This window comes from Zonotrichia leucophrys, chromosome 1A (genome assembly GCF_028769735.1).
Source record: "Zonotrichia leucophrys gambelii isolate GWCS_2022_RI chromosome 1A, RI_Zleu_2.0, whole genome shotgun sequence".
Classification (NCBI taxonomy): Eukaryota; Metazoa; Chordata; class Aves; order Passeriformes; family Passerellidae; genus Zonotrichia; species Zonotrichia leucophrys.
In genome coordinates, this window is record NC_088170.1 from 16,517,983 (window position 1) to 16,545,956 (window position 27,974).

General features: G+C 42.3%; 1 protein-coding gene across 1 annotated transcript; it reads right to left on the minus strand.

The window, feature by feature from the left end:
• Positions 1 to 1,567: 1,567 nt before the first annotated feature.
• SULT4A1 (sulfotransferase family 4A member 1) lies at positions 1,568 to 27,872 on the minus strand. The gene is made up of 7 exons (XM_064701748.1): positions 27,342 to 27,872; positions 11,396 to 11,526; positions 9,920 to 10,000; positions 9,689 to 9,815; positions 8,066 to 8,160; positions 6,524 to 6,662; positions 1,568 to 3,224 (listed from the first exon to the last, which is right to left on the minus strand). The coding sequence occupies exons 1-7, from the start codon at positions 27,508 to 27,510 to the stop codon at positions 3,112 to 3,114; spliced, it is 855 nt and encodes a 284-aa protein (XP_064557818.1). The 5' UTR covers positions 27,511 to 27,872; the 3' UTR covers positions 1,568 to 3,111.
• Positions 27,873 to 27,974: the final 102 nt, after the last annotated feature.

Consider the following 27,974-nt stretch of genomic DNA (forward strand, 5'->3'; position numbering starts at 1 on the left):
TCAGAAGGACATTGGATGTTACATGCACCCAAGTGTGATTCAAGCCTGAGAGCTGTAAGGGAGATTTGTTCCAGTCTGCCTCTAGAATTTGCCATCACTCTCCCACCTTTAGAGGAGCAGTTTTTAAGCTGATAGACCAGAGATCAGTGGCACCAGTTTTCTTGATTTCCTTGCCACTTTCTGAAGCTAAACCAGCAGTTGGTACTGGAGTCTTGGCACTCGAGGTCTGAACCTCATTAAGCTGAAATTCAGGTTATGTTATATTCTTTTAAAATGCTTATTTTTGCTGATCCTCTCTCCATTGCCAGAATGAAGCTGATTATTAGTTGCATTTCCATTCTGCATGACACACACTGTGACAGGTAGCAGAAAATACTCATCTGCACATGTTTTATGATTCAAAAACTAGAGGACACCAGTCTGCAGATCCTGCAGCAAAGAAATCAAATGGATTATGTAGTGAGATTATACATCATCATTTCTGTACTGTGCCCTTCCCACAGGTGTGCTCACTGGGTTTGGTATTTTTTAATATTATTTGATTCAGTTGATTTTCTGTTTAACCTTTTTATTTTTTGACTGAAGCAACAGAAGCAGTTCCTTAATCCTCTCCTTAAACCTTTGCTGGTAGCTACTAAGTGGTGTTATTTATAGCCCAGGCAAGACTGGATGGTTTATTATAATGATGACTCAAGCCTATGCATCTTTATAATTATTGCCAGGACTACTGATGCCATGTTGTAAGGCTTATAAAAAAGTGCTGAGAACCTTTACTGGTTGTTCCTCAGCTTTCTTGTCTTTCCTCTGTCCTGGCCAACTTCAAAGCAATAAACACTTGAACCTTCAGGACTCTGAGAAATCTGGACAGGGCACAAACTTTGCAGCAGTCCCCTCAGCAGAAGCAGTTCACCTAAGTGGAATGCTGAGAGGAGAAAAAAAAGAAACTCTCTTGGTTTTCTGGTATTTTTGTTCTTCTTTTGCACTGCTTTGGTAGCAATGAGGCATTCTCTCCACAGACAATTTGGGCCAAGGGGTGTCTGTGTTTGTGCAGAGTCTTGGTAACATTGGGCTGAGTCCTGAAAGTTCAAGGAAGCAGTTTACCGTCCCTGGATTTTGATAGAAAAGCTCAAATGCTTTAAAGTACCAGAGATCTCAAGGCAGAATTTCAGCACAGGTGACGTGGCCTGGCAGCTGGTGGCCCTCTGCACAGGCAATGGCATGTGGATGGACCTGGCTGTTAGAAATGTGTTTGTGGGACATTCCTGACTTTTCGGCATCAGCTGCAGCAAAGGAAAGCAGCTCTGAGAACCAGAGCAGGATTCCCTGGTGCCTTCAGAAATGTTAGGTTGTATTGTTCATACATCCTCGGGATTAAGTGATTTAAGTAGATTTTTTGTGCTAATGAAATTTTCCTCTGACTATAATCTGCAGAAACTGTGGGGGAATTTTGTCTTTCTCTGTAGCAAGAGGAAATTCTTCTTCTCCCATGTTCCTGCAGTTTGTTGTAGTTTGTCTGCAAAGACCACCTGGCCTGAGTGGGAGGTCTAGAAAATGAGCAGCCACAATGCACAGAACACATCTTTTATTCAGTAAGCAAGCAAGCACAGAAGTATAATGTGTAGTGCTTAATATTCATACAGTACTAAAAATATAAAAATAGAAATAAAATTTCACTGAAAGCATTTTCACTCACAAATATACAAGGAAAAGTGCTGTCAAGCCACATCATGCTATACCACTTGCCAGTGCTGAACTGACAGTTTCCCAACAGAACTGAAACACTAAAAACTAGTCCTTCCTCATAGTTTTTGGTGAGCCTGAACATTTGACTAGCAAAAAATGGGCCTCCTGCAGCTGAGAACCTAAAAAGCATAGATGACATTACATCATGGAACAATAAAATAATTTGGGAGAGATCTGTAGTGATAGTAGCCTCCTTCAGGCTGTTTGTGTAGAGACCAAAAAAAGATAAGAGAAATAAACTTGAATCCTGATTATAATCCAGATCATTCATGGCTAACAATTCCTGGAACGTATTGTGCATGGATATTTGTGCAATACTCCCACCTGCTGGCATATCCATCAACTCTCGTCCTCGGATGCTGCAGTTCCCTTTGCCTGCTTTACACTGGCACAGATCTCCCCCTTAGGTCTGGTGGAGTCCAGGAGAACAACCCATAAGCAGTGCTAAGTGCCCTCAACTTTTAGTGGAACTGGAGCTTTTTCAGCACCTTAACTTTTGGGGCTGCCCTTAAAGGGAGAAATTCACACAGCAAAGTGACATGGGTTGGAGACTGATTTTTCAGGAAAGTCCCTGCACCAGATTCCTGGCTTTTAAGCCCCATTTCGAGGGAGTGACCTAGAGCTAAGGGCTTAAGAATCTTCGATCCGCTGTCCCTGGGCATGGAGCTGAACTGCCTCCATCAAGAAGTCAGCTCTGAGCTGTGTCCATAAAGGCATGGCTGGGATTTGGGATCAGGCTGACAATCACAGCTGTAAATCAGAACAAGCCCTGTCTCCGAGAGTGTGCCAGTGCACAGAACCTGCTCAAATCACACAGATAAGGGTGTGCAGAACCTAATGTGAACCCCACTTGGATTAGTTCCTATTTTGGAATGGGATTTATTTATACTTGGCTATACCTGCTATAAAAATAAATGTGACAATTAACCCCTGAGATCATTCTAGCATACTGTTTTGGCCTGTTACTTGTTTCCCTCAGAAATAAATTTTTATTTGGTTTACGGATGTTCATTTCGGTTCTAGTGACAAGCTTTTATAAAACACATTAAATAACCAATGTGGGGCTGAAAAAGTGTACATTCTAGTTGCATATATTATACATACCTTATACCTATATAATACATTCCATAACAGCTGAATGTTCTAGTATTGTCTGAGAAGTTCTTGCATGTGGACAAAGGACTTAAATACTAGAAGATAAACAGCTGTTCAGGATCAAAGATAATTGCATCTGATATGGTTTACTTAGATTGTTTTTCTTTCTTTAAATCTTATTACACATAATAGCTACAGTAGTTTGTCCAGCAGGTAATAAATGAATGCATAAAGCACTTCTAGCTATATCTGGATATCATATGCATGCATTTTTTATAAATAAAAATCGAATGTGAGGTCACATTTTCCCATCTTCTGTTTATAAACTAAATCAAATTTCTCATTCATTGAAACAGTGAAGATGTCTTTCCATAGCCCAACTCGTCCTGAAACACAGAGAAAGAATACAGGTCAGAGAGTGGATGTAACAGGACACCAAATACCTACAGTCTAATTGTGCTGGGCACCAAGTACCAGCTGTGAGATTCTGATCAGTCTGGGCTTTCTCTGAAAGCTCAATGAGACCTAAAGCTGTTCATTGTCTCACCCAGTTATTCTGGCACTACGCTTGCAAAGCCTTCAAATAAAACACATCTTCAGCTGCACCAGCCCAGTGTCACACAGGAAGAATTCATATTTCTCTGAGACATTACTCTGGCCTTAATCAGAAATGAACAGAGATTTCGGGTTGGGTGCTCACTTAAATGCGGATTTCTTCTTTCAGTGCAAGCTATGGCTGTTTAAGAATTCCAACAGCTCAGAACACATTACAAAATCACCATGCCTCATGCACCTACTGCTTAGAGAACTATCCAAAAGGCACAGAGAATGTGGGGTATAAAACTGACTATTGGAGTATAATAGTTTCATTACTAATTTCTATTATTTTGTGTCTAGAGATGTCTAACAGATGAATTTCCATTTCTCAACATGGAGATATTTGTTTGTTAAATACAAATTTCTATCTATGAAAGAGAACAAGTGCCATGTACTCAAGTTGAGCCACTGACACTTTAATTTTGAACAGGAGGAACAGCTTTTGGGGGACCCAATATCGACACTGAGCACCTTCCTCATATGAATTAACCTATGGAACCCAACCAATGACATAACATAACCTGGTGACCCTGCTGAACCTACCAGCCAAAGGCAGGAGCCCCCCTAACAACTGTTTCAGTGCAGCCCAAAATATATTTAACTCAAAGTCAGCCAGGGTTACTTGTGGCTGAAAAAGCTCCATGGAATAACCAGATCGAGAAGCCCAATTCTCTTCTCATTTATGCTGGAGATAAAGACAAAATCCAGACTTGTTCAACTGGAATAAATGAAAGGAGAATTGGGACTGTGCTACCAGAGTTTCATCATAACAGCAAGGACAAAGCTACATGCAGGGAGCTTAATTATGCATTTGATGCATAAGAAGAATACCCATTTAATTCAATTACCATTGCTTTTATGCAGAAACTATATAATTGAGACCAAAGACAAAACTGTCTGAAACATCTACATATTACTTATTAATCTGACAGTATACACGTGTGGCAAGGGCCATTTTATGAAAGCAGGGCTTTTGTATAAATCCTGAAGGTATGAAAGGGTCCTGATTTCTTTTCAGGATCCAAAGACCAGAATAACCTGACACTGAAAATGCCATTTATAGTTTTCAACAAACTTCTCACATATTTTTAAAAGAATAAATTAAGAAAACACAATCATAAATACCTGATGCTAACTTAAATCTTGCTCTGGCAACTATAACAGCAAAAAGTACAGCATGAAACACAAAACCCTGTATTTCCCATTCAATAATGATAATAAAGTATTTTCTTCCTCTGCTTGGCAAAAAAAAAATCCTTTAATTTCTGAGTCTCCCTAAAAACATGTATGGACAAATGACAAGTTCTACAAATGACATACATACACAGTGGATTGTTTTTAATAATTCTTTTCTTTTTTTACCATATCAATTGATAGCTTGTCAAAAAGTCACCCACCTGGTTTATGATTTGAATCATGCAACTGCGTAAATTATGATGTGATAAGAGTCAAATACAAGTAACATATCTAATCATTGTTCTGCTTTCACAGCAGTTCAGGGTTATCTTCAGAGTAAAGATCAATGAGCTAAAAGAAAAAAAATATGAAGAACTAAAATAAAGCAAAATAATAAATTAAATGTAACTAATGACAAATTAAAATATTTGAAACAAATTACAGTCAGCTTTCATGTCATTGCCACCATTCTTTGTCACAGAAACGAACAGAGAAAGAACAAAGCACTGCTAATGAAGCTACATTCTGGAGTAACAAAATATTGTAAAAGCCAAAGACAGCAAAGAAAAGAAATTCAAAATAAGGATATTTATACTAAAAAGCACACAGTGAACAAATGACGAAGCATCACATTAAGTGCTGCAGCTCCCTTCTTTCTCTATTACAACATGAGGGCCTTTTTCTGAAACATATGTAGACAGTAAAAATAAGAGGCTACATGTGGGCCAACAAGTAGAACACAACCCTGCTGTTTGCAAAGCCTTGCATCCACATGAGCACCTTATCCAAGGACTTGGGGATGTCCCAACCAAATGTGTGATAATTGAATAAATAACCAGCTAACACAGAATAAGTAGTCAAGAGGAGCTGGTAATATTTGGCATTTTCATCAGAGATTTGAAAATAAAAATAAAAATTGCAGCTGGTATAATTTGCAGATCACAGGAAGGCTGGCTGAAAGTGGTAGTATGGAAAGGGCTTCTATACACAGAAGACGACCAAGGTATTCCTGTCATAACCCCTGAGTAAGGGACAATAACCTTCAAATTGCTTCCTCTGAGAAACTTTGTGGTGATGATAAACATGTGCTTCATGTGTGATGCTGTATCATAAAGTGCTACCACTGCTATGGGTGGAAAACAAGGGAAAGGTCCAAGTAGAAGTGGATTAAATTAGTGTATGAAGTGATTTTAGGTTAGGGTAAGGCATATAAGGGGTAACATATGAACTGACCATCTTGACTTGGTTGCCTCATTTTTAAAAGTGATGTAGAGCAGACCACAGAAAATAATCTGAGGGAGCCTAAGTTCACTCTTATGTTTTTCAAAGGCAACTGAAAGGACTTGATTTCTTATCAAAGGACAGATGTATTAAAAGATCACATGGCACCTTCAGGTTCTTAGAGAAAGAATCTCACCAGAATAAACATCTGGAAGATAAACACATTTTAAACAGCTGAGGTAAGAAATGAAAATAAAAAGCTTATAAGGGACACTGTGGTTCCTTGTAATTTTATGCCTTCCAAATAAGAAATATCTACTATTCTTGAAAATACTGATCTAATTAAACCCTAGGGCTCAGGCCAGGACAAACTGTGTAAGAAGGTGTGGGCTCTGGCATGCCAGAGGTCAGAAGGAGCAGAGCAGAGCTCTCAGCACAAGGAGCTGAATCCATCAAAGTGAGACAAACTCTCTGATGGAGTGGTTTGACATTACACTGTTCATCTTGGATTCTTCCATCCTTTTCAGTCACTTCTACCTAACCTGATTTCAAAACAGCCCAGCCCCTCAATTGCACCAACAATCAGCTCCCTCCCATCCTTTACATGGCAATATTTTGCCAACATCTAACACACCCTGGGAGTTACTGCCAACTTCTCCAAGGAGAGTTTTGCTGTGGGTTTTAAACATACCCCTGCCAACAGGAAGAGCCTCTGCATTACAGCACTGATCAATGAGTTGATGGCAGTGTTCCACCATGGATTCCAGCTGTGCTTTGTCATAAGAAACTCCTAAGAACCTCACCAGCTGCTCAACCATTGTCGCTAGGTCCTGCAAGAGACCATTTAAAACCTGGTTATTTCACAATAATTAAAATCACATTTTTAATGAGTTTAAATATTGCAAAGTAAGTTATACCCTGGTGAGTGTGAAAAATACAAGTGCAGAAGTTGCAGAAACACCACTGCATTGAAGTTTTGCCACCTTCCAATTTGCTGAAAAGAAACACATTCTGAACAATTAGAGTAAGACAGGCTGGCAGAAAGCATGGTCATGTAACCTTCAGATGTTGGAACAGGGAACAACTGAAAAGCAATTGTGATGCTTCCCACTTCAGGGAACACCCCACCCTGATCCCTTTGGAATACCAGTGCATTTCAGAGGATTTAAAAGTTACTTTGATTTTGACCTTAGTCAAATAAATTACTAAAAATGTTAGGAGAGCCCTTCTTCCTTTGTCAGCTTCTGGGACTGCATTCATGTAGATGGGAAGGATCTGGGGAGGTGGCCTCTGAGAATAACCATTAATTTACATCTCCAGAGTTCCAGGGTTCCTCAGTATGAGTTGAAAGGACAAAATAGTAATATTTACCAGGAAGCAGAAGGATGCTGTGATGCCACCATCTGGTGAGCACAGCTAGGAATCCATTAGTTATTCAAAACCATGGAATTGAAATTATTTTGACTAAACTTTATTTACTCTGATTGTATTACACCTTTTTTTAGAATCCCACTCCATCAGAAGGCTCAGTAAAGCTGGAATTTTAATTTACCCAGCTTTACTGAGTCTTGTCCTGACTTCTTCTTACAGATTTAGAAACAGCACCTGGGTTTTGCCTATGTTTGCATTAGCTGTCCAGTCAAATAAACATTCTGAAGTATTTTCATTAGCTGTCAAAAACATACTACTGCAACAAGAAATACATAGTATTTCCACTAGATTTCTGATTTAAGTGGGTTTATTAGCCAGCATACTGTAAGGACTCAATAATTATATCTACCTTATGCTGCATGATCATACCTTCATTGTTTTCAGATTTGGTTCACAGAAATCAGTAAGAACAACTAAATAATTCCAATAAATGCCAAATACAGAGGACAAAACAGTGATTATATATTTTTTCCCTCATTGATACGGCACATAGAGCAAGACATTTATTTTAAAAGAATGCCCAGGGCTGAGTGTAGCAAGTACTGAACAGTTTCACATCACTGCCTTCCCTGCAAGTGGTTCAGTGCCTATACATGCAGGCAGATTCCCCAGTAAATTAATATGGATATGAAAATGCCTAAAGTCCATAGAAACTACTGAATTTTTAAAGCCAGTGCTTTAAAAATTGTATCAGGCATTAGGGATCCCAAATATGGACATAAGAATGTAATTTTGTGCTTTATGTATTAAAAACTAGGATACTAAATGTGATAAAAACACCATTTTGCTACATCTAACCTACCTTATGCATATCTTCATACTTGAGAAAAAGTACATTGGCATCCATGTGGTGTTCCCAAAACTCTTGCACATGTTCAAACCAGGAACCATACCCTACTGCAAAAACATTATGATTGGCATGAGGAAAATGAACACTATGGTTATTAAGCTGTTTTCAGAAATAAATAAAAAAAAAGAAATAACTGGAGTGGTTCATAGCCCCAGGAGAGCAGCGTCTTATTTTGACCCATGTAATGGGAGACCTAACCCTCCCCCCAAAACTTTACTCATTTGTTTTCCAGTTCTCTGATTAAGTCCACATTTGCACTGATTTCAGTCAATTTATGTGTCTCTACCAGAGGTTCAGCCACTGGTGCTTGGTATTTACAACCTCAAGAATCTCTTTTGTTGCCAGTATTACAAGGCAACCCCTCGAGAAATGCATTCTACATTTTTCTCTGCTACCAGTGACTAAATTTCCTGTGCATTACAAACCTCCCATTTGTACAGTTATGGCCATGGAACATGTTGTGATGTTTTATTGGCTCTGGGAGGTCGTGATAAAGTCAGGTGGCTGCTACAAGATAAAGAGACAAATAACTCTTGGGATACTTCCATGGAAAAGTGCATCCAACCTTTCTATCTTAGAAGACCTTCTAACATGTCTTTCTTATGTCTCTGGTCTTGAAGTTCCTGATCAGAAGCTACAGGCAAACATTGCATTCCCAGGGAATGCAAATGGAAAACTGAAGGTGGGCTGGAGTGGGAGGAGAGCATTAATCCTGCTCAAGCTTGCAGGATAAGGAGCAGCTAAGGGGTTTTTAGGCCTGCTAAATCACCTCCCATTGGTAGGTTTTACTTTTTTCTTCCCTTTGGTATTACACAGCTCCTTCAGCATCAGCTCCCCTAAATTCCAGGTTTGCTGCTCTGGATCTAGAGGAGGTCCTGCTCTCAGAGCTCAAGGTACCTGGTGAATTCTCAGTGTCACATTAAGGTATCAGAGGAGATATTGCAGAGAAATAAAAGGCAGCAGGACTTTTTTCTCTTCCTTAGCTAGAGTGTGGCAGTCCCTTGGTTATTATTCTCCTCACAGAGCTGCATTTTTCAGGCAGCAGCAGACTGCTCATGAAGTCTCACTCGAGCTCACTGGTGCAGGCCGAGATAAGGCCCATGCAAACTAGAGAATTTTGTATTAATTTCCAAGGTATGAGCCTTGAATTTTTGGCTGAAATTTAAATATTAAGGGAATTACCAGGAAAATAACCCCAAACCTGAGGACCAGAAACACTCCTGAGAAGTAGCTGATAGTGAGGCATAACCGAAATCAAATGATGCTGAGAGTATTCACCCCTTTTTAGGAGGTACCTGGCAGCCTGAAAACTGAATTTCAGAAGAGTACACCAGAGTTTTGCTCTGGTTTTGGTGGCAAAGTGCTGAACCCAGGGGGTCAAACACTGTAAGGCAAATATTTACAAAAAGCCCAGCTCATAGTTTGCATGGACAAATCTCAATCCCCACAGAGCTATCCGTAGCAACCTCCTTGCTGTATATGCAAAACAAATGCACCTTTATCCAGTTCACTTCTGTACTTGCAGAAGGAACGCAGAGATGAAAATAAATGTGTGCAGAGAGAACAGCTCCTTACACTTGTCATTCATAAACCTTCTGCAGAACTCCTGAAACGTTCCTCTGTAGCTCATGGTCCTTAGGGAGCGGTGGAACTGGTAATAAGACACCACCAGGTCTTTGGGATTTCGAGCCATGTATATTACCTGTGATGGGGGGAAAATCATCTTGTTGAAAGCTTTTTCCTCATCCCAAAGCACTGACACAACTGCTGCCAGCAGAGTTAAGACAAACACAAGCTCATTTTCACCTTTGAGTTTCCGTTGTGGAGGTCCGAAGGCAAAAACCGATAGGGCAGGTGGCTTTTGATGAGGCGAGGGGACGTCAGCTCCTAAAATAAAGCAGGGAGAATTGTTTCCCATTGACCACTGCTTCAGGGAACATCGTGAACTGGCCTGAGCTGGCACACTTGAGGCCCTCTACTACACTGACTTCCATTCACAAATTCACTTCCTAAAATTAACATGAGTTTGCGACTCAAAATCAGGTCAGAGAATTACATCTGGTTCTTAAATACCAAAAGGCTGGATAATGTGTTGGGGGTTTTGTCATATTGGGGTTTTATCCCTTTTGTTTCAAAGCATATCCATTTGCAGGACCTTCTCAGAAAGAGATATAACCATTGAAGATTCTCAATGTCAAACTCACTTTATTTTCAGTGATGCCCCCACTAAAAATCCCTGAAAAATACTAGAAGTTCTGAAAACATGACCCCTGACTTCTTCCAAATTTTACCCTTGCATTTTATTTTATCCTCAGAATTAGGCCCAAATCTGAATGTGTGAACATCTTTCAAACAATATTTTTTCTGTAATTTGATACAAAATTGTCTCATGACAGAAATCATGGTCTGCTATTAAAAATGGAATAAATCCATATTGAATCAAGCTGCTAGCACATAGATAAGAATGTGTAATCTCAAACTAAACCTCTTACTATTGCCACCACTTTTCTGCAGCAGGGTAGCACTGAAGCCTTGCTGGATTAGGCATCACAGATGAAAAAGAAGAGCAATCTCTGACCTCTAAATATTCTCAGCCTAAAGCAGGCTGAAGCATGCCGTTGTCATTGACCACAAGCAGCTTAATTCTATCCCTGCCAGCCTCAGCTTGCTCAGTCCAAGCAGCACTGCAGCTGTTACAGGATGGCCCGGTATAGTTATCCTAATAATTCCAAGACGTGCCTCTGTCAGAAGTGCTGCAGCAAGGACAAGATCACACTTATTTGCCATACAGCTGGACTTCAAGGGATTCTTGATACTGTGGAATTTCATGCAGGATATTCCAGACCCTTCAAACTACACCCTACAGTGTCTGTAGAGAGCCAGGATCTGTGGATCTAAAGACTGAGATGTGTAAAGTCAGAGCAATGGGAATACAGATGCATGGATAGCTGCATTTCTAGTTACTCTTTCACAAATTCAGGGAAGGAATCAAAGCAAATTTGCCTCATTTGGCCAGCTCCTGTTTACATAAGCAGGAGAGGCCTGGAACTTTGACTCCCACTGCCAAGATATTTAGGACATGTAGACACATTTAAAGTATTAAACAGAACACAATGAAGCTTATTAAAAGCAATTTAAAATGACCTATTAGCACTTTGAATCATTGCAACATTCTAAACAAGTCCAGCGACGAGAAGGACACAGGGTGAAATGAAGTGATAAACATGGAACTGAGGAAAAAGACACCCAAATGCTGAAGACTTTCTTTGCAATAAATTGTACCTTGATGATGTCCAGACCGGGCTGAGGGTACTCTAGGACTGGAAGCTGCTCATCTATATTCATTAGTCCAATCTCATCTGGATCAGCTCCCTGACTCACTAGATACACCACTTCCTGCAGCAAGCCTGTGCCTGCACAAACCAAACAATGAGAGAGAACAGATTGTATTACAGTTCTTATCTAAACACAGCCATATGAAGGGAGACCTAAACAGAGAAATAATGGCATCTTTTGTCCTCAACAGTCTGCTGTGAGCTAAGTCTATTACTACTGTTTTATTGTAGTATGTCAGCTCTCTTGGTTTTTTAAATGCATGTAGATCTTCCATGCAAAACACCTGAGATTTTTTTTCTTCAGTAACAATTTAAATACACTTCTGTTTCCAAATCACTTAACCTGTGAATTGCAAAGCATTTAACAAAAGGTTTTACCTCTGTAAATGTCACTTTGGCAAAACACTACTATTTCCATTTTAGGAACTAAAAAATGAGGCGAACAGAGGTCATCCAAGTTCACAAAATGCATTAGTGGCTGTGCTGAGAGACCTTTATTCTAAATTGAAGGCAAGGTCCCAGTTATGCAATGATTTGAGAGCCTATTTATGCCTCCAGGTTATGGAGTGGATAAAGCCCCAAATACATCCATACATCAGTCACAAGCTTTAGAAACCCCAATTATGCACCTCTCCCCACTCTGAGGACATTTACAAAGCACCCATTAGATATCATGGCCAGTGACTGCACTTTGGAAAATTAATAGGTGCTTCAATTAGGGCTTTGGACAGGGAAACTATTCAAAATGACTTTTCCTTCAGGCAGGTAGGGAACCCTCAAAACAGAGATATTTGACAGAGGGTTATGAAGAGAAAGGCTCTTGGTGAGATGGAGGAACAGAATGGGGAGAGATCACAATCAGCCAGGGGAGGGACCCCACAGTTCAGAAGAAAAGATCCCAAGAGTGTGGGACACCCTGGAAACTGCAAAAGACAGACCCATTATTTAACCCATTATTAATTATTTACTGTGAGCAGTAAGGGAAATGAGACCAGGATTTATCCACTCTCTCGTGTTGCCTAAAGGAACAAGTAATGGTTCCAGAACTGGTTACAAAGCCCAAGCCTGCTCCTGCATCCCAGCCTGTGGAATGGTGAACTGTAAACTCTGAGATCAATGACCATTTGAAAATAATTTGTGAGTTGCAAGTCACTTGTAACAGTCACTAGTTAATTCATGTTAACTAACAAGACTGTACACACAAACAGGCCCCTTTGTACCAATCATGTATGTTGTTCCAATTAAAAAAAAAAAAAAAAAAAAAAAAAAACCAAAAAAAAAAAAACCAAACAAAAACCACCACCAAAATACAAGACCTAAAACCCTAATAGAATTTTTTATTATATTAAAAAATAATGTCTGTTTACTTTTTAATCCGAGAAAGAAACAGTTAAGTGAGGCCAATGGTTGGAGTGAACACAGCCTGGATACAATGTGAAAGAAGACACACCTCCAAGAACAGTCTTGGATAGCAAGCACTCCAAGATTCCACTGTTCACTTACTGATTGATGGGTAAATTAAAAAGGATTGGGACATGAAAAAAAAAAAAAAGGCACTTTTATATTATCATCACCCACAGAGACAGTTGTCACGCACTTAATACACACTTGCCCCCAAGGCTGTTCACTCTGCATTTTTAAGTTCAAGCATATATTTTATGCATTCAAATCAACATTCATACAGTACTTTAGTATCAGTCCTTGTGACTCTGAATGAGCGCAACCCTTGTTCTCATTAAATATTTATTCTGACCGGAAACACCCTGGTTCTCCATAATTTATTTCAGTATTTCCTATTCCACCTGCAAAGAGAAATGCTGTCACAGCAGCCCTATTTTCATGAAATGAAAAGAATTAACTCTGTGGGGATACACAATAAACTATGTTTTCATTGCTCAGCTGCTCCATAGGCAGAAAGCTGCCATCTCTATTGTGCCTCTGAACACAGAAAGGCTTTAGGGTTGAGGCAGAACCACACTGAACCTTTGGGAGAGCAGCACCAGCTCTCCACAAAGTCCACCAGAAAAGTAAAAAGTCAGGACAGGAAGCACAGCCCCCATGGGGAGCACCCCCTTACCTGGTTATGCCCAGAGACCTGTGAATGTGCACCCAGACTTGGCTTGATTGCTGTCAAATCCATGGAGAACTGCAGAGGTGGGAAATTACGTATTTCCCATCCAAAGTGGGGGTTTTGGAAGCTCAAAAGTCTCCATCTAAAAGAGTTTCCACCAAAACCAGTGACACGCTGAAAGAGAAATGCTGGGACTATCCAGTAGGCTGGAATTTCTCCTCCCTACACCTGCAGGAGGATCACTCATCTCAGTTTCTCTCAGCCATGATCTCTGTGCTAGTTTTCTCTTTTGCTAGTCACTGTATTTTTTCCCTGATTTTTTTTTTTAGCCTGATTTTTTTTCCCACATTAGCACTCCAGTTACTATGCTTCAGAATTTCAGGGTCTTAATGCAAATGAAAACGAGGAAATTAACTTTTGGGGGAACTGTGATTTTTTTTCTACTTGTCACCCTTAATCAATTATTATTTACCACACACAAAAATTCCAAAAGCTCCAGGTAAAAAATTTATCATTGACTTGGTTTCCTGTTTAAAAGAACAAATTAAAATATCACAAGCCTAATGTTTTAAAAAGAAAAAAAATCTAAAAGCTTTTATAAGTATAATTAGATAGATATGACCTCCTCACATCTCTGCTAAGATCAAAACCCACTCAAATTAAATGTATCAGAGCTAAATATTCTTTTGGTTTAGGAAGGATGACTTAACCTAGCAACAGGCAGCCCAAATTCCAGACCTGGCTGCTAGGGCAACATCTTCAACCCTGGGAACACCAGCTGGCTGAAAAGCCAAATAAGGTGGGATACCTTACCCATTTGACCCAGATGATTTAGTGATCTCTGTGGAGATTTGCAAGAACCATCATTTTATGGATGGAAAGTAGAGTAAATTTCTGAAACTGAGAATATCAATGGAGATTATGTGAATAATGCCAGCAATCCCAGTCTATCACAAAGCCTGGCCAGATTTAAATGTCACAGAGACTTTCCAAAAAAAGGAAAATTATGACACCTGTTGGACAGAAGAAAAAGGTGAGGCAAGTGAGAAGAGAAGAGAAGAGAAGAGAAGAGAAGAGAAGAGAAGAGAAGAGAAGAGAAGAGAAGAGAAGAGAAGAGAAGAGAAGAGAAGAGAAGAGAAGAGAAGAGAAGAGAAGAGAAGAGAAGAGAAGAGAAGAGAAGAGAAGAGAAGAGAAGAGAAGAGAAGAGGAAAGTGTGCCCCTACATTTCTGGCCCTGCCACGGCAATGGATATTGTGCATCTCCAGTATCTTCACTGCTTCCTCCCTGTGCTGCTGAACACCTGCACATGTACATGCACAACTCACTTGGGATGGTACAGAAGGAAAAACACAATAGGATAATCACTGAAAAACAGGATTAACTGCCAGCCTTTGGACATGGGGCACTGAATGCCACATTAATAAGTTCCCAGCAATTCTACCCTTTCTTCTTCCATCTGCAACATTTCATTCAGGAGGAAGACTGCTCACCCTGCTACCTCTAAGGTCATATTGCCAAAACAGACATGGAATTCATGAACACTTATCCAATTCCAGCTAAAATGGAGGCAGTCTGCATCTGAGGAACTTCAGTGCAAAGCACCTGAGAAATGCTCTTCCTGACAAGCTCCTCTGCTATGTCAATAAAACATGTCAGGAGAACAGAGTGTTCCAGTTTATCACACAATATCTGGAAAGAGAGGGGGTGGGAAACAGATGTGAGAAGCTACTACCTGCCAGAATCTGCAGGTGCATTTAGGAGACCTTTTAAAATGATCTGTGAGCCTGTATTTCTATACCCTACATAACAGGAGTCTGCTGGTGGGGATGCACTGTGCTTTCCTGGGCTACTTAATGATGCACAGGAACCAGGACTCATTACAAATCCCACCACACCCCAGCAGTCCCTGTGACTGGGAACTCCTCCTTGGTGCCCTTTCCATGGCCAGTGCCTCAGCAGCAGGAGCAGAGTCACACCAGGGCCACTCTGCCCCTGCTCCTCGGGAGCTGCTGCAGCAGCAGCCAGGCAGCACAGGGGGACAGACACGGCTGGGAAACACACAGCTGCTCCTCCTGCCTTCTGTGTGTTACATGTCTTCAATGTCAAATTTAGTCACTGTGGAAGGGAGAAATGTTCTCTAGTGCAGATGTTCTCTGGCTTCTCTCAACTCTTTCTGGCCACTGGCACTCCTATGAAGTCACCACGTATCATAGATGTGTTCAAAGTGAAGTGGCAGATATAAAACCGTAAGATTTCCAGTGAAATTTCACTTCTCTATGTGGTTCCTAAGGTAGTTTCTTTCAGTTTCTCCTCTCTTATCAGCTAAGACAGGACAAAGCTGCAGCCTAAGGATGCAAAGGCCTCGGTATATTCCCTTTATTAGTTCCTTGTATGGAACCACATGGAAAATTAAAATAAAGAAATACTACTGTTAGTAATCTTAAAACCCCAATTATCTGTACTTTGTTTGATCTGCCAGAGCTTGACCAAATTTTGGCTAATCCAGTGCAGCAGATCCATTATGACTCATAACTTTTTTATAGCATTGGTAGATGCAAGTGCTCATTAAAAGTGAGGGCTGCCAAAGCTGCCAGACTGGTCTGTAAGTGCTGTACAGCAGAGCCTCACACTGTTGTTCTAATTGCCTGCAAGCTCATTCCTCCTTGGCCAGTTGCAGTGTAAATCTTCAGGTCAGTATGACAGATTCATCCTCACCCTACAATATTGCAGGGAAAATTAGATTTTCCATTAGAAGAAAAAAAAAAAACTTCCAAAACAATAAAGTATCTCCTCCTGAGGTCTATGTGCTGAAGTTCTCCTACAAATTCGAATTCCACCTGGCTTACGAATAGGGGTTTTCATTAATGACTAGCATTTTAAAAATAAAAATAATGTATATACCTTGATACCATATTTTCTAATTCTTCTGTTTTCCTAAATGAGACTGGGGATTCAGAATAAAGACTGAAATTGTGATGTTATATTGCCACACTATTTCTTTTGACTGACCAATTAAATATTTATCAGAGGGCCCAATTTTGAGAAAGGACTGATTACTCATCCTTTAAGACTAATGCCCCTCTTATATGGCCTAAATGCCACATAGTCAATAGGTAACCGTCAAGGGAGTCTGTGGGACACAACAAGCCTGAATTCAAACCTTCTGAAAGTAAAGGGGACAATTTAAGTAAGACTGGATTTAAAAGAAGTGTTAAACACACAACTTCCAGCAACATTCAGTAAGCACAGTATTAGATTTTTAGATTTCATAATCATTTATTTTTCTTCTTGCAGCTACCAGCTTTTGAACCAAAACCAACGGGCTAAATTCTGCAGACATGGGTCCATTAATTCTGAGTTGTGTTTTGAGTATGTTTTGCCAGAGGCTATAAACAGCACACTATGAAACCCCATTCTATTTAGGAGGAAAACCTACTTTCTGTTTGCTAAAAATGCTGTCACCAAACTGTTTACACACACATATTATGCACAGAATTATTGCTATTATGTCCAATACAGGATCCTAAAGCACTGCTTTAATGAACTGGTTACAAAGCAGAGCTATTTTTGGCTAATGCATTAGTACTATTTTTTTTAAGTGGCCTGAGTCGTGATTCTCCCTTACATTAGCACACTAACTACTCAACAGAGGACGGGATGAGAAGTGCACATCAACCACAGAGCGTCTGGGCCCTGGCACTGACAGCTGGGGCAGCCTCACCCACACAGCCAGGCAGGCGGCCACTATTGCCCACACCAAACACCAGCCTGGAGCAAAACACCTCCTTTGGAGCATGCTGGGTCCTGAAACTGCAGCAACACTAGTAAATAAAACACACCAGGACCTGTTCTCTGGGAGATCTGTGGAACAGCCAAACCCACACCCACAGAGATTGATTCCCTGAAGAAGAGAGGCTCATCTGGCTCTAGAAGTCTTCTGCTGAGGACAGCTGGGGCAAAAAGCCTTTCTTTTCTATCCTTGTTAATAATCCACAACATCCTGACACGCTCTGCAGCAAAGGCTGAGTAAGTAGCATCCTAACAGCTCTAAGAACTGTGAGTCAGGTCTACAGATCTACTGTTAAAAACATCAACAGGCCAAAAGTTTGCCTTCGTTTTGCCTTCTGATTGAAGAGTCCTGATTTGTGTATTCAAGGTTGTCCTTACATCCATGACTTCATCATATCCAGGTATCCTGGATTTTGTCACAGGTCCTTCACAGACAGCTGCTACTGGCTGGTTACAGACATCTCTTGGTATCAGATATTCAAAGGGAAAATGGTTTCACTCTTCTATTGAAGCTTTAGCTGGGCTGTCCGTATCTGTGGATGCTCACCCTGTCTTGCACCAGGTGTCAACACTAATGGAGTAACTTCACACAAACTGCCCCAATCTACTTAAAATTAGATCTGCCATATCTACTTTTGGCATGAATTCATGTAGCAAATTTTGTGTGGGACAAATCGGAATGCATCCACTCAAAATACTCTGCACGTTGTTGTTCTACCAGGAATGATGGACAGCAGGCCAAGGGCACTAACAACCCTGCACTAGCACAGGCACCTTTAAAAGCAGACCCTTAAAAGCCCCATATCCTTGGGTTAATTTTTCTTCCAGTTTCTACTCACCAACCAAACATGCTCTCATGGTTAAAGAGAGCACAACATCCATAAGGCTAGACCAAAAAAACGTAACATACTACATGCAGGAACATAGAAATAGCCAATAAGACTGCTTGCTCTGACAGAATGACATTTCTTTTCCCCCTTTCCACATCTATTTAAGGCTGACCAGGTCTAAAGCCAACCCAGTACAGTAAAATTGTTAGGTCAGTTGTAGCCGGCCCTCTTGCATCCTCTGGCAGTTCCATTCTCCCATCTTCTTAGAACCTATATCAAGAAACATGCCTCAATTGCATAATACATTACCCCAGCAGGAGCTCACCATCTCCAGCTGAAAGTCCTCCCACTGTGCCTAATTTCCCTTTGTTTTCACACACTGTACCAAGGACAACAATGTAGGAAAGAACTTTAGCGTGATGACAAGTCATTGGGTTTTAAAATCACACTCAAGGACTTCACTGCATCGAAAAGAACTGCATAGTTACCCCTAGCTCCATTGATTTCTGGGACAGCTCTATTACTGTGTTCTCTTGTACAGTCATATTATGGTCTGTGAGTAAATACAGAGCTTCACAGCAAGCTCTGCTGACTGAGGTACAGGATCAGAAATCAGGGAACAACAGGGCACCTCTATTAGGCACTTGTGTTGAGGTAGATCTCATACTACCTGTATGTACTACTGAGGTACATCTCAGGCTGTGAACATACTCCTCTCCCCACATAATAATGTCAGAAGATGTCTCATTACTCAAAAGGCAATTCTCTGCCTCAGCTTCAAACCCTTTCAGAAAAATTGTTAGGCAAGACCTGCCTACACAAAATGTGCATTTGCACATATTAGGTGGTCAAGTTTCAAGAATGCAGCACAGCAATAATATAATGTGAAACAGCTGCAGGTACAGGTCATACATTAAAAAAACCACAACCTGTCCAGTCAGCTATTGCTTGTCTAAGGTCAAGGAGTAAAGCATTTTGTCCCACACAGAATCCCACTCGAGTTATAGCTGCACTAAGCAAAACCATTCTTCTCAAGGTACCCATGTCCCCCCTCACTGAGCTGGACTGCAGTTTTAAGCCAGCCACAACCCTTTCCATTGCTGCTCTTCAGAATCAGAAATGGAAAGAGATCTTTTTGGGAGTATAAAAGGGGATCAGCCAACCGATATCACCGTGGGTTTGATGCCTAAAGATTTTAGCTTTTTTATACATTTTTCATATATTCATAGTTTTGTGGACTGATAATACATGGTTATATCCTGGTATTTTTCCTACCCTTTCTCTTAGATTTTAGAGTAATAAGGTAATCTTCTAAAACATTCCTGAAAGACTGATTTTCAATAAGGGAACCTTCAAGGACATTTTGTTTTTCAACCAGAATCTGAGAAGATACAACAAGAAATGGGGCAAAGAAGCCACTGAACCTATTCTAATGGGACAGAACCTGGGGGAAAACTACCTAACCAACTGCTCTTCTAATTGGACAGTACTTGTTAGATATCATCATTTGTGAAACTTATAAAAATTGTGGAAATCTGATGCAGGGTGTGCCCATAACCATGGGGAAACCTGTAAGCTTCCAATAAAGACCTGCTTTTTATTTTATCATTTTAATACTGTTACAAGATTTTTCCCTTTCAGGCAACAGATTTACAGTGCTGCAGCAAAATGGTTGAAGAGAAGACACTTTTTCTGACAGAAAGCACTGGTGATCCCATATAAGCAGTGACAATGATCATTACTAATGCGCATTTCAGCTCTGCATGCAGAGAGCAATCCAGCCTCAGCAATGCCTGTAGCTGTTCTGTGCTACTTTGGCAATCCTGACCAGCAGTAAAGAGGCTTTGGACTGCATGGTTAAGCTGAGTTTCTCATGGCCTTGCATCAACAGGTGGCCAAGGGGCCGATGGCACCTGGGCTGTGCCAGCCATGGTGTGGCAGCAGGGCCAGGGCAGTGACTGTCCCCTGGGCTGGCACTGCTGGGGCCGCACCTCAGATCCTGGGGCACTTCTGGGAACCTCAGGACAAGAAATGGACATGGAGGGGCTGGAGCGTGTCCAGAGAAGGGAACGGAGCTGGGGAAGGGGCTGGAGCACCAGGAGGGGCTGAGGGAGCTGAGGGGGCTCAGCCTGGAGAAAAGGAGGCTCAGGGGGGCCCTTCTGGCTCTGCACAACTCCCTGACAGGAAAAAAATATATATGGTAGGTGACATCTGTTTGCCCATGAGAACTGTTTACCATTATACATGAAAAATGAGAAGAAACACATCCAGTGGAAAACAGACAAAAAGATAACATGATTTATCCCTGTTCACAGAATCTGCAGCCATGAAGTCACATTGCATGCCCAGTGTCCCAATGCTCGTATCACTTCTAAAGCAGCATTTTTGAGACAAAACAGGGTAGTTCCTTCCCCTCAGCATGAGGTGTTTGAGAGGTTCTCAACTGTGCGTACAGTTCATGCCTCCACTGCACCCAACAAGAGAAAAACCTTCATTTAATTAGACTGCATAATAAGAATTAAAAAATTAAGCCATTTGCTTCCTTTCATTAATATCTTTACAAATGAACATTAACATGAAATGAGAATGACTGGCAGGTGGGTCAGGCTGATCTACATAATTTTCTAATTCTTCAGTTTTTGAGGTCATTATCATTTAATACAATCAAAAATTATTTCACATGTTCAGAATACACTTTTTACCCAGGGTAAAACCTTTTTTCTCCTTTTTTTTTCCTATGCCTGTTTACAAAAAAAAAAAAAAAAAAGGTTGAGTTTTGCACTACTTAACAGCAGGGAAGCGATTCTGCAGCATTTGCAAAAGACCCAGCAAAACCTATTAAATAACTGGAGAATTCTTTGTCTTCTGAACCATTTGTTCTGCCTCTAGTAACATCTCTTCACTGATTTGATAAAAGGGTCATGAGAGAAACACTGCTATCTGGAAAATAAAAGGAGTTTCCCTTGACCACAGATGGTTTTTTTCTGCTTTTATTTCAAGTTTGAGACATACAAGGACCTATCCAATTCTACTCACATTGATATCAAGTCAAATGCATCAGCGGCAAACTAAACATTGTCTTCAATGACTTATTTTTTGATAGTTTTATTTACAATTTCTTTACCTAGCAGCATTTAAGAGTGAGCCAATACCTGAAGGTATTTTGAGCTATATATAAATAACAAGATAGACCCATTTCAGACAGACTTTCAAAGCACAGTGGCTCTAACCCCCAGAAATATTAATCTACCAGAGTCACCTTCTGCACCTGAATGGAGTGAGTTTAGGCTGTGGAGTATTTACTCTTCTCAGTGGTGGAAGGAACACAATTTCAGTCATCAAGAACATGAAATCAGATTCAAATATAGATCCTGTCCATCAGTCCTGAAAGAGACAGCTCACAAAGCACATCTCTATCACACAATGCAGTTCGCTCTTCCCTTCCTGTTTGAAAAAGAATTCCATTCATTCTAGCTGGTATAGGAATTGATGCACATTCATCTGTCATTAAAACAGAACAATATCTGAGCTTTATACACTGCTTAAAGAAACCAAATAACTGCGATGTTACTGTCAGAGAGAAAAAGTTCCATGCTCTCTTCTGGTTTTAAAGGTATCAACTTGCTCATCCAGATTCATGAAACTAACAGAGGTTTCTCATCATTCCATGTCACAGAGCATAATATTGCTTCAAAAACCAGAGGTGAAAGAAAAAAAATCCCAAATGTATTTTGTGTGAAAAATTGATTTTTAAGCCACCCTCATGATTTCTCAAGGCATGCCTCTGGGCCAGTAACATTTGCATTAATTCTCTAAATGAAAATGGTTTAAGCCCAAGGCAACAAAAGTCTGCAGAGGCTATAGCACTATAAATCCAGCACTGCAGAATCCGGCTCTTTTGCAACTGCAAAGCTGTTTTTTAAAATAATGCCAACAAAACTGCTGGGAGAAGTTCCATATGAGAACACCTGAAATTAAGGCAAGTCAATCAATTTAGCACATGTGGATGCTTGTATCCCCTGAGGAGCCTTTGTTACAAAGGCCACTCGGACCTGCCATTAGGAGAGAAACCTCTGCAATCCAGCACAACTACCACACGTCCCTCTGACAGCTCCCAGCCGAGCCTCCTACAGCTCAGGAACATCCTTGGGCAACCCTTCAGCCCAATTCTCCTCTCAGTTGTGACTGTGCAAATCAGGACTGACTGTCAGCAGTGTTTGACCTGTGCCCATCTGGGTATCTGCAGCCACGGGAACTTAGTCAAGCAGCAATACTCTGTATATTGAATAATAAGACTGTTACTGTGAAATACAGTAATATCAATCTCACCTGGAAATATAACCTCATTTCCAGGAGATTTTTACAGTCTGTGGAAAACATGAAAACTAGGATTGAACAAGATAAACAAAGCAAGATTTTGGCATACCTACTTGGTACATTTTCTTTGTAATGTGTTTCTTTATTCAAGATTTTGCCAATCTGTTTTATAATATGGTCCCACAGACAGCTAAGGCTCATTGGAAGGGGAAGAAACAAGAGGCCAAAGATAATAAATTCTTAAACCAACTTCATATCCAAAGAAAAAGCACATATGTCTACATCTCAAATGGTTCAAGCCTCTCTTTGCCTTAAGTGCAGACACTTTTGAGTGCTGAGTCTAATCAAACAATATTTTAGATGTTGATAAGCTGAAGGCTATCACTTTTACTGAGGAATCAGACAAAGAGGAAAACTGCTGATTATATTGTGCCCACTGGATCCCACAGTTTAACAGCTGTCCCTGCCATAGCTGTAATGGTCAATGCATCAAACGACTCCTTCCCCATAACAGAGGAAAATCCCAGGGCACACAGAGTCCCCGCATGGGAAGAACAGAACAGGGACTATGGGATGAGGGAAATGGGCCATGGAGGAATGCAGAGAGACTGTAAGGGAGAGGAAGGACAGAGCTCCTCCATGAGCCAGGGAAGGGACTGCACATCCTGGTGACCCAGCAAGAGGGAGTGTTGGATTCAGGAGTGCTAGAAATAGGAGAATAAAGGAGGTGTGCACACAGTGGGAGAGGCAGACAGAACAGGAGGAGAACAGAGAACCTCCCTGTGCACACAATGCACTGCCCCAGGCATGACCTGTACACACAGAACCTCTCAAACAAATTACAAAATGGACAACTCAAACTGACTTTCCCTGGTTCATTTCATGTAACACCAGAGGTGAGTGTGAAAGAATTCCAAAGAGGAGAACTCAGTAAATATACACACGTGAAAGCTGTCCTTGGAATGACCCACAAAATCACTGCTGGCACTTCATTAAGGCAAAGGTCTAGAGCCATCATATTCCCTAGCAGCCAAAGGGTAGTTACAAAAATCCAGTGCTACAAGGGAAATTGAGAATCTACAGAAAGACACCCCCAGAAGGTAAGGCCATAGGCAACATTTGCTCTTTTCACCTGTTGTCTGGCACCAAATGCAAGTTCTCATGAACTGGCTGGACTTGAAGCTGATATTTGCTCAATAGTTGACATTTTTCCACACAGAACTCCAAAAACTTATTTGGCAAAATAATCGCCATGGGAGAGAGAGCTTCATTATTAATGTAAACAGCTCACTTTCTCAAATTACCAGTTTTGCAAAAGGCATGAACTTGTGGGTTTTGACCCGAGAAGACCAAGTACCCATCCACTTAGAGCACACACAAGATGGCATGAAGGGAGCTGCTGCGCACCACTTCTGAGCAAGGACATGGACAGATCACGTCCAGCCAGGGGGACACTGTATGACACAATAAAACACTGAGTGAACCTGAACCAAACACTACACTTTAGGGACTGATTTAATTCCACTGAAATCACTGATGTTAGCAAACAGCTAACCTGTCTCTCAGCATGATGACTGAGGGAACATCATGGAAAAGTTTGCTTCTCCATAAATTCTGTAGCTTAAGCTCACAGATGAGAATTTTAATTTTCAAGTAGGGCACAGGAAATCCACAGGATGAGAGGGTTCAGCTCAAGTTGTGGCAGAGGCACAGTGCTCCCTATAAACAGTGCCGCTGTATCTTATCTGTGGTGTGAGCTCCAGTTATTTCACACTATAGAGAACAGCATTCTGGTTTACATTTCTCCTGCAAATCTGTGTGTCCCACTCAGTGTGTCCACTCTAGACAACAAAGTTATGTGGAAGATGAAACTTTTTACTTCATTTCTTCAGTAGCACACCTGATTTTAAATTATGCATCACGATAAAAAAGGTTTTCTATAATTACAGTACTCCCATATGCACAAACACAGACACACATTCATATACCTGAGTCTCTGGGTTTTAGGCATAAAGTTTCTCATAGTCTAGAAGCTCCCAAAAGCTGTTACCATTGATTGGGCACAGGTGTTAAGAATAATTAAAGATATAAGAGATATCATTATTCAGCCATCCCTCAGTGGAAATCACATTAAAGCAGAGTCACTTTCCATTAGGCTTATTACATTACTGCCAGTAAGGCCACTGGTACATTTGTTTTTCTACCATTATTGGAACAGCTTCTTCCTGGGTCACTCCCAATTTACCAATAACTGCAACTATTTCCAAGCACCGCCTCCATTTCACATGTTTGGAGCTGCGTTGTCTATTCCTGCAGTGTACGGTGGCTTCCAAATGGCTTCCAGACCACTTCACCAGTCCCTGGGACAGCTGAAGCAGTCCTGGCCACTTGTGGATTTTCTTTGCCAAATAAGCCACCATATGGTCAATAGCTACTGCTGGAGCCTTCTGCTTGCAGCCACAGGCTCTGGCCTCTCACACATCCAGCAAACAGACTTTTTTGGGCATTTTCCATAGTTTGAGCAGATGGAAAACTGCTGCTACACTGAACAAAGCTGATTTCCTTAGGAACAAGAAAAAAGTTTTCTGTTGGACCTATTTGACATTGGTGCATTTTTCTTTCTTGAACTATCGTTCAAACACAATTTATTCACAGAAACTAGGTAAGTGGTCTCAGCCATGTTCTGTCTCTGAATGTTACCAGAACAAGCGGAAGAGAGGCAGCAAGATGAAGTTGGAGTTTAGGAAATGGGCTTCTGGATTTAATTCCTGGCTTTGCTGTAGACTTTCTGCATGACCTTGGCTAAATCAGTGGGAACCATCCTAGAGAAGCCCAGTTCCTGCTGCTATGCCTGTCCCTAGCCAGTTGCCCCTCTGAAGCCCTAAATAAGCTGTAAGCCACAGAGGAGCAGCTGACAAAACAAACTTCCAAGGGTCTTGGTAGACTTTGGGCTACAAGAATGTGGAGCTTGAAGATGCTATTATTGTCCAGAGCCTATTCCCTCAACAAGGACATCAGATTACTCACCACCCAAGCATTCTCCTTCCTGGCAAATAAAATCCTATTCTGATCTCAAGGCTGCTCCTCCAGCTCATCCACACAATACTGCACCTTCAGTTTTGATGCCCCATATCTCACCCATCTCCTCCTTCTCCCAGTGACTGCCAGTAAATCGTCTTGCAGCATGTCCATTTTCTGAGTGGGCAGTTCCCTGTTACTGGGGCCCCAAAAGATCAAATATGATGTTACTATATGCACAAACCAGCAAATTAAATATGATTATGCAAGCTGGCTTTCCACAGCCAACTGTCTAGCCATCAAAACTAAGCTACTGCCAGCTGTTAATGATATTGTGGCTGGCTGAGATTGGCTGAAGATATTTAACAAGATGCCACCATGAAATTGGGGTGCAAATCTAACACAGGAACACTGTAGCCTCAGATTCTCAAAACTGAAATCTTAAACCACAAAGAATTTAACAGAGTTGGTGTTGCACGCACCATATAAATCTTGAAGAAGACAATTAAAAAGAACAATTTAAAAGTAGCTGTCTATTCCTAATCCTAGTATTTTGAGAGGTATCCATCTTCTCATTTTCCCTTATCTAATGGATTATCTACAAAGGTCTTGCCAGTCTTTAAGAGCATAGTCAGCAACAAAATATAAAAAAATGTAAAGACAAATGTTTGAAACTGGTTGAGAAATTATAAAAGCATAGTAGATGCTACTTTGTAGAAATGTGCATGCTTGAAGCAGCACACCAGGAAATTGAAAAGCATTAGCCATTCACACAACAAACAATGAAGTAAGTGAGAAACCTACAATACTGAAACATCGTTTTACAAGGGCATTTACAGAGCTGACATCTGTTATCTCCAGTGGACTTCAGATTTCCTAGAAAGAGATCATCTCATTGTCAGGAAAAGTCACTCGAGAATGCACTCACAAAAGAGTTTATCTGATTTTATCAGGTGGGGTACAAAGCTCCCATATTGTCTGTCTCCTTGCAGGCTGCACTACATCCATGGTAATTCTCTTTAAATATTTTTGCTTGGAAACGGAGAGGATAAAAAAATCAAGACTACAGCATTACAAGCAGATACCCAAACGGTGTGCAACAGCCAAAGGAAGCATTTATTGGACAAAACACTCCCTTGTACTGTGACCAGGGGGCCTTTCTGGTGATTCAGACAGTGCAGCAAGAACGTACCTGGAGCACATGCTCTCCCAGAAGGATCAGGGAGCGCAGCACGGAGGGAATGCTGCGGAGCAGACAGCGAACCTGTGCACCACGCAGATATTTGCAATGATGCCATGGCCCTTCCCCGTTCGACATCTTTGCTGAGCGGGATTTCCCCCGCCCGGAGCGGCACCGCCGCTCTCCAGCGGTTCGGGAGCAGCCCGGCGGGGTCCCGGGGCAGCGCTGGGCCCGGTGTGCCCACCCCCCGTGAGCCTCCACAGGGCCCCGACCCCCTCCGAGCCCGGGACGGGCTCTCAACTCTGCAGAGCTGCGGGGGCTGCTGGGCACGGAGCACCACACCTGGCCACAGGGCACCATCCCCGGACAGCGGACACCGTCCCCGGATCCAGGACACCATCCCCGGATCCAGGGTACCATCCTTGGACACGGGGCACTGCACCATCCCCGGATACAGGGTACCATCCTTGGACACGGAGCACTGCACCATCCCCGGCCCAGGGCTCCATCCCCGGACACAGGGTACCATCCTTGGATACAGGGCACCGTTCTCGGGCTCAGGCCTCGCCCCCACATCCCGCGGGGGCGGCCGGGGCACCTCCAGCCCCCGCTCCCGGCCCGGCCAGCGGGGAGCGGACGAGGAGCCGCCCCGGCAGCCGCGGCAGCCCCGGCCCGCCCGCCCGCCTACCTGATTTGGGATAGGTGACGATCCAGACGTCGCTGTCCCTCACCGGGAAATTGGCGATCTCCTCCATCTTCCCGCGGCAGAAGGGCGGCAGCCGCACCCCATTGTACTCGAAGTACTTGCTCTCGAACTCGCAGGGCGTGCTGGGGGTCTCGGCCTCGCTCTCCGCCATCCTCTTCCCTGCGGGCCGCGGGGGAGGCCGAGGGGCGCGGGCCGCGGGCGCTCCGGCGGCAGCGAGGGAGGGAGGGATGGAGGGATGGAGGTGGGGAGGGAGGAAGGGAAGAGGAGGGGAGGGAAGGGGCGGGCGAGCGGCGGGCGCGGCAGCCCCGGCCCCGATACAGCCCCGCGCACGGCGGGCGGCGGCTCCGCGCACGGTGATGTCATTGCGGGGCAGCCGCAGCCGCGGCCGGGCCGGCACGGGAGGGATGGATGGATGGATGGATGGATGGATGGATGGATGGATGGATGGATGGATGGATGGATGGATGGATGGATGGATGGATGGATGGATGGATGGATGGATGGATGGATGCCGGCCCCACCCCCGTTTCCACCCAGCCCGCGGCGGTGCGGGCGCTGTAGCTGTGCCAAGGCCTCGGAGGGCAGGCGGGATGCTGGGGAGTGCAGGGGAGAGGG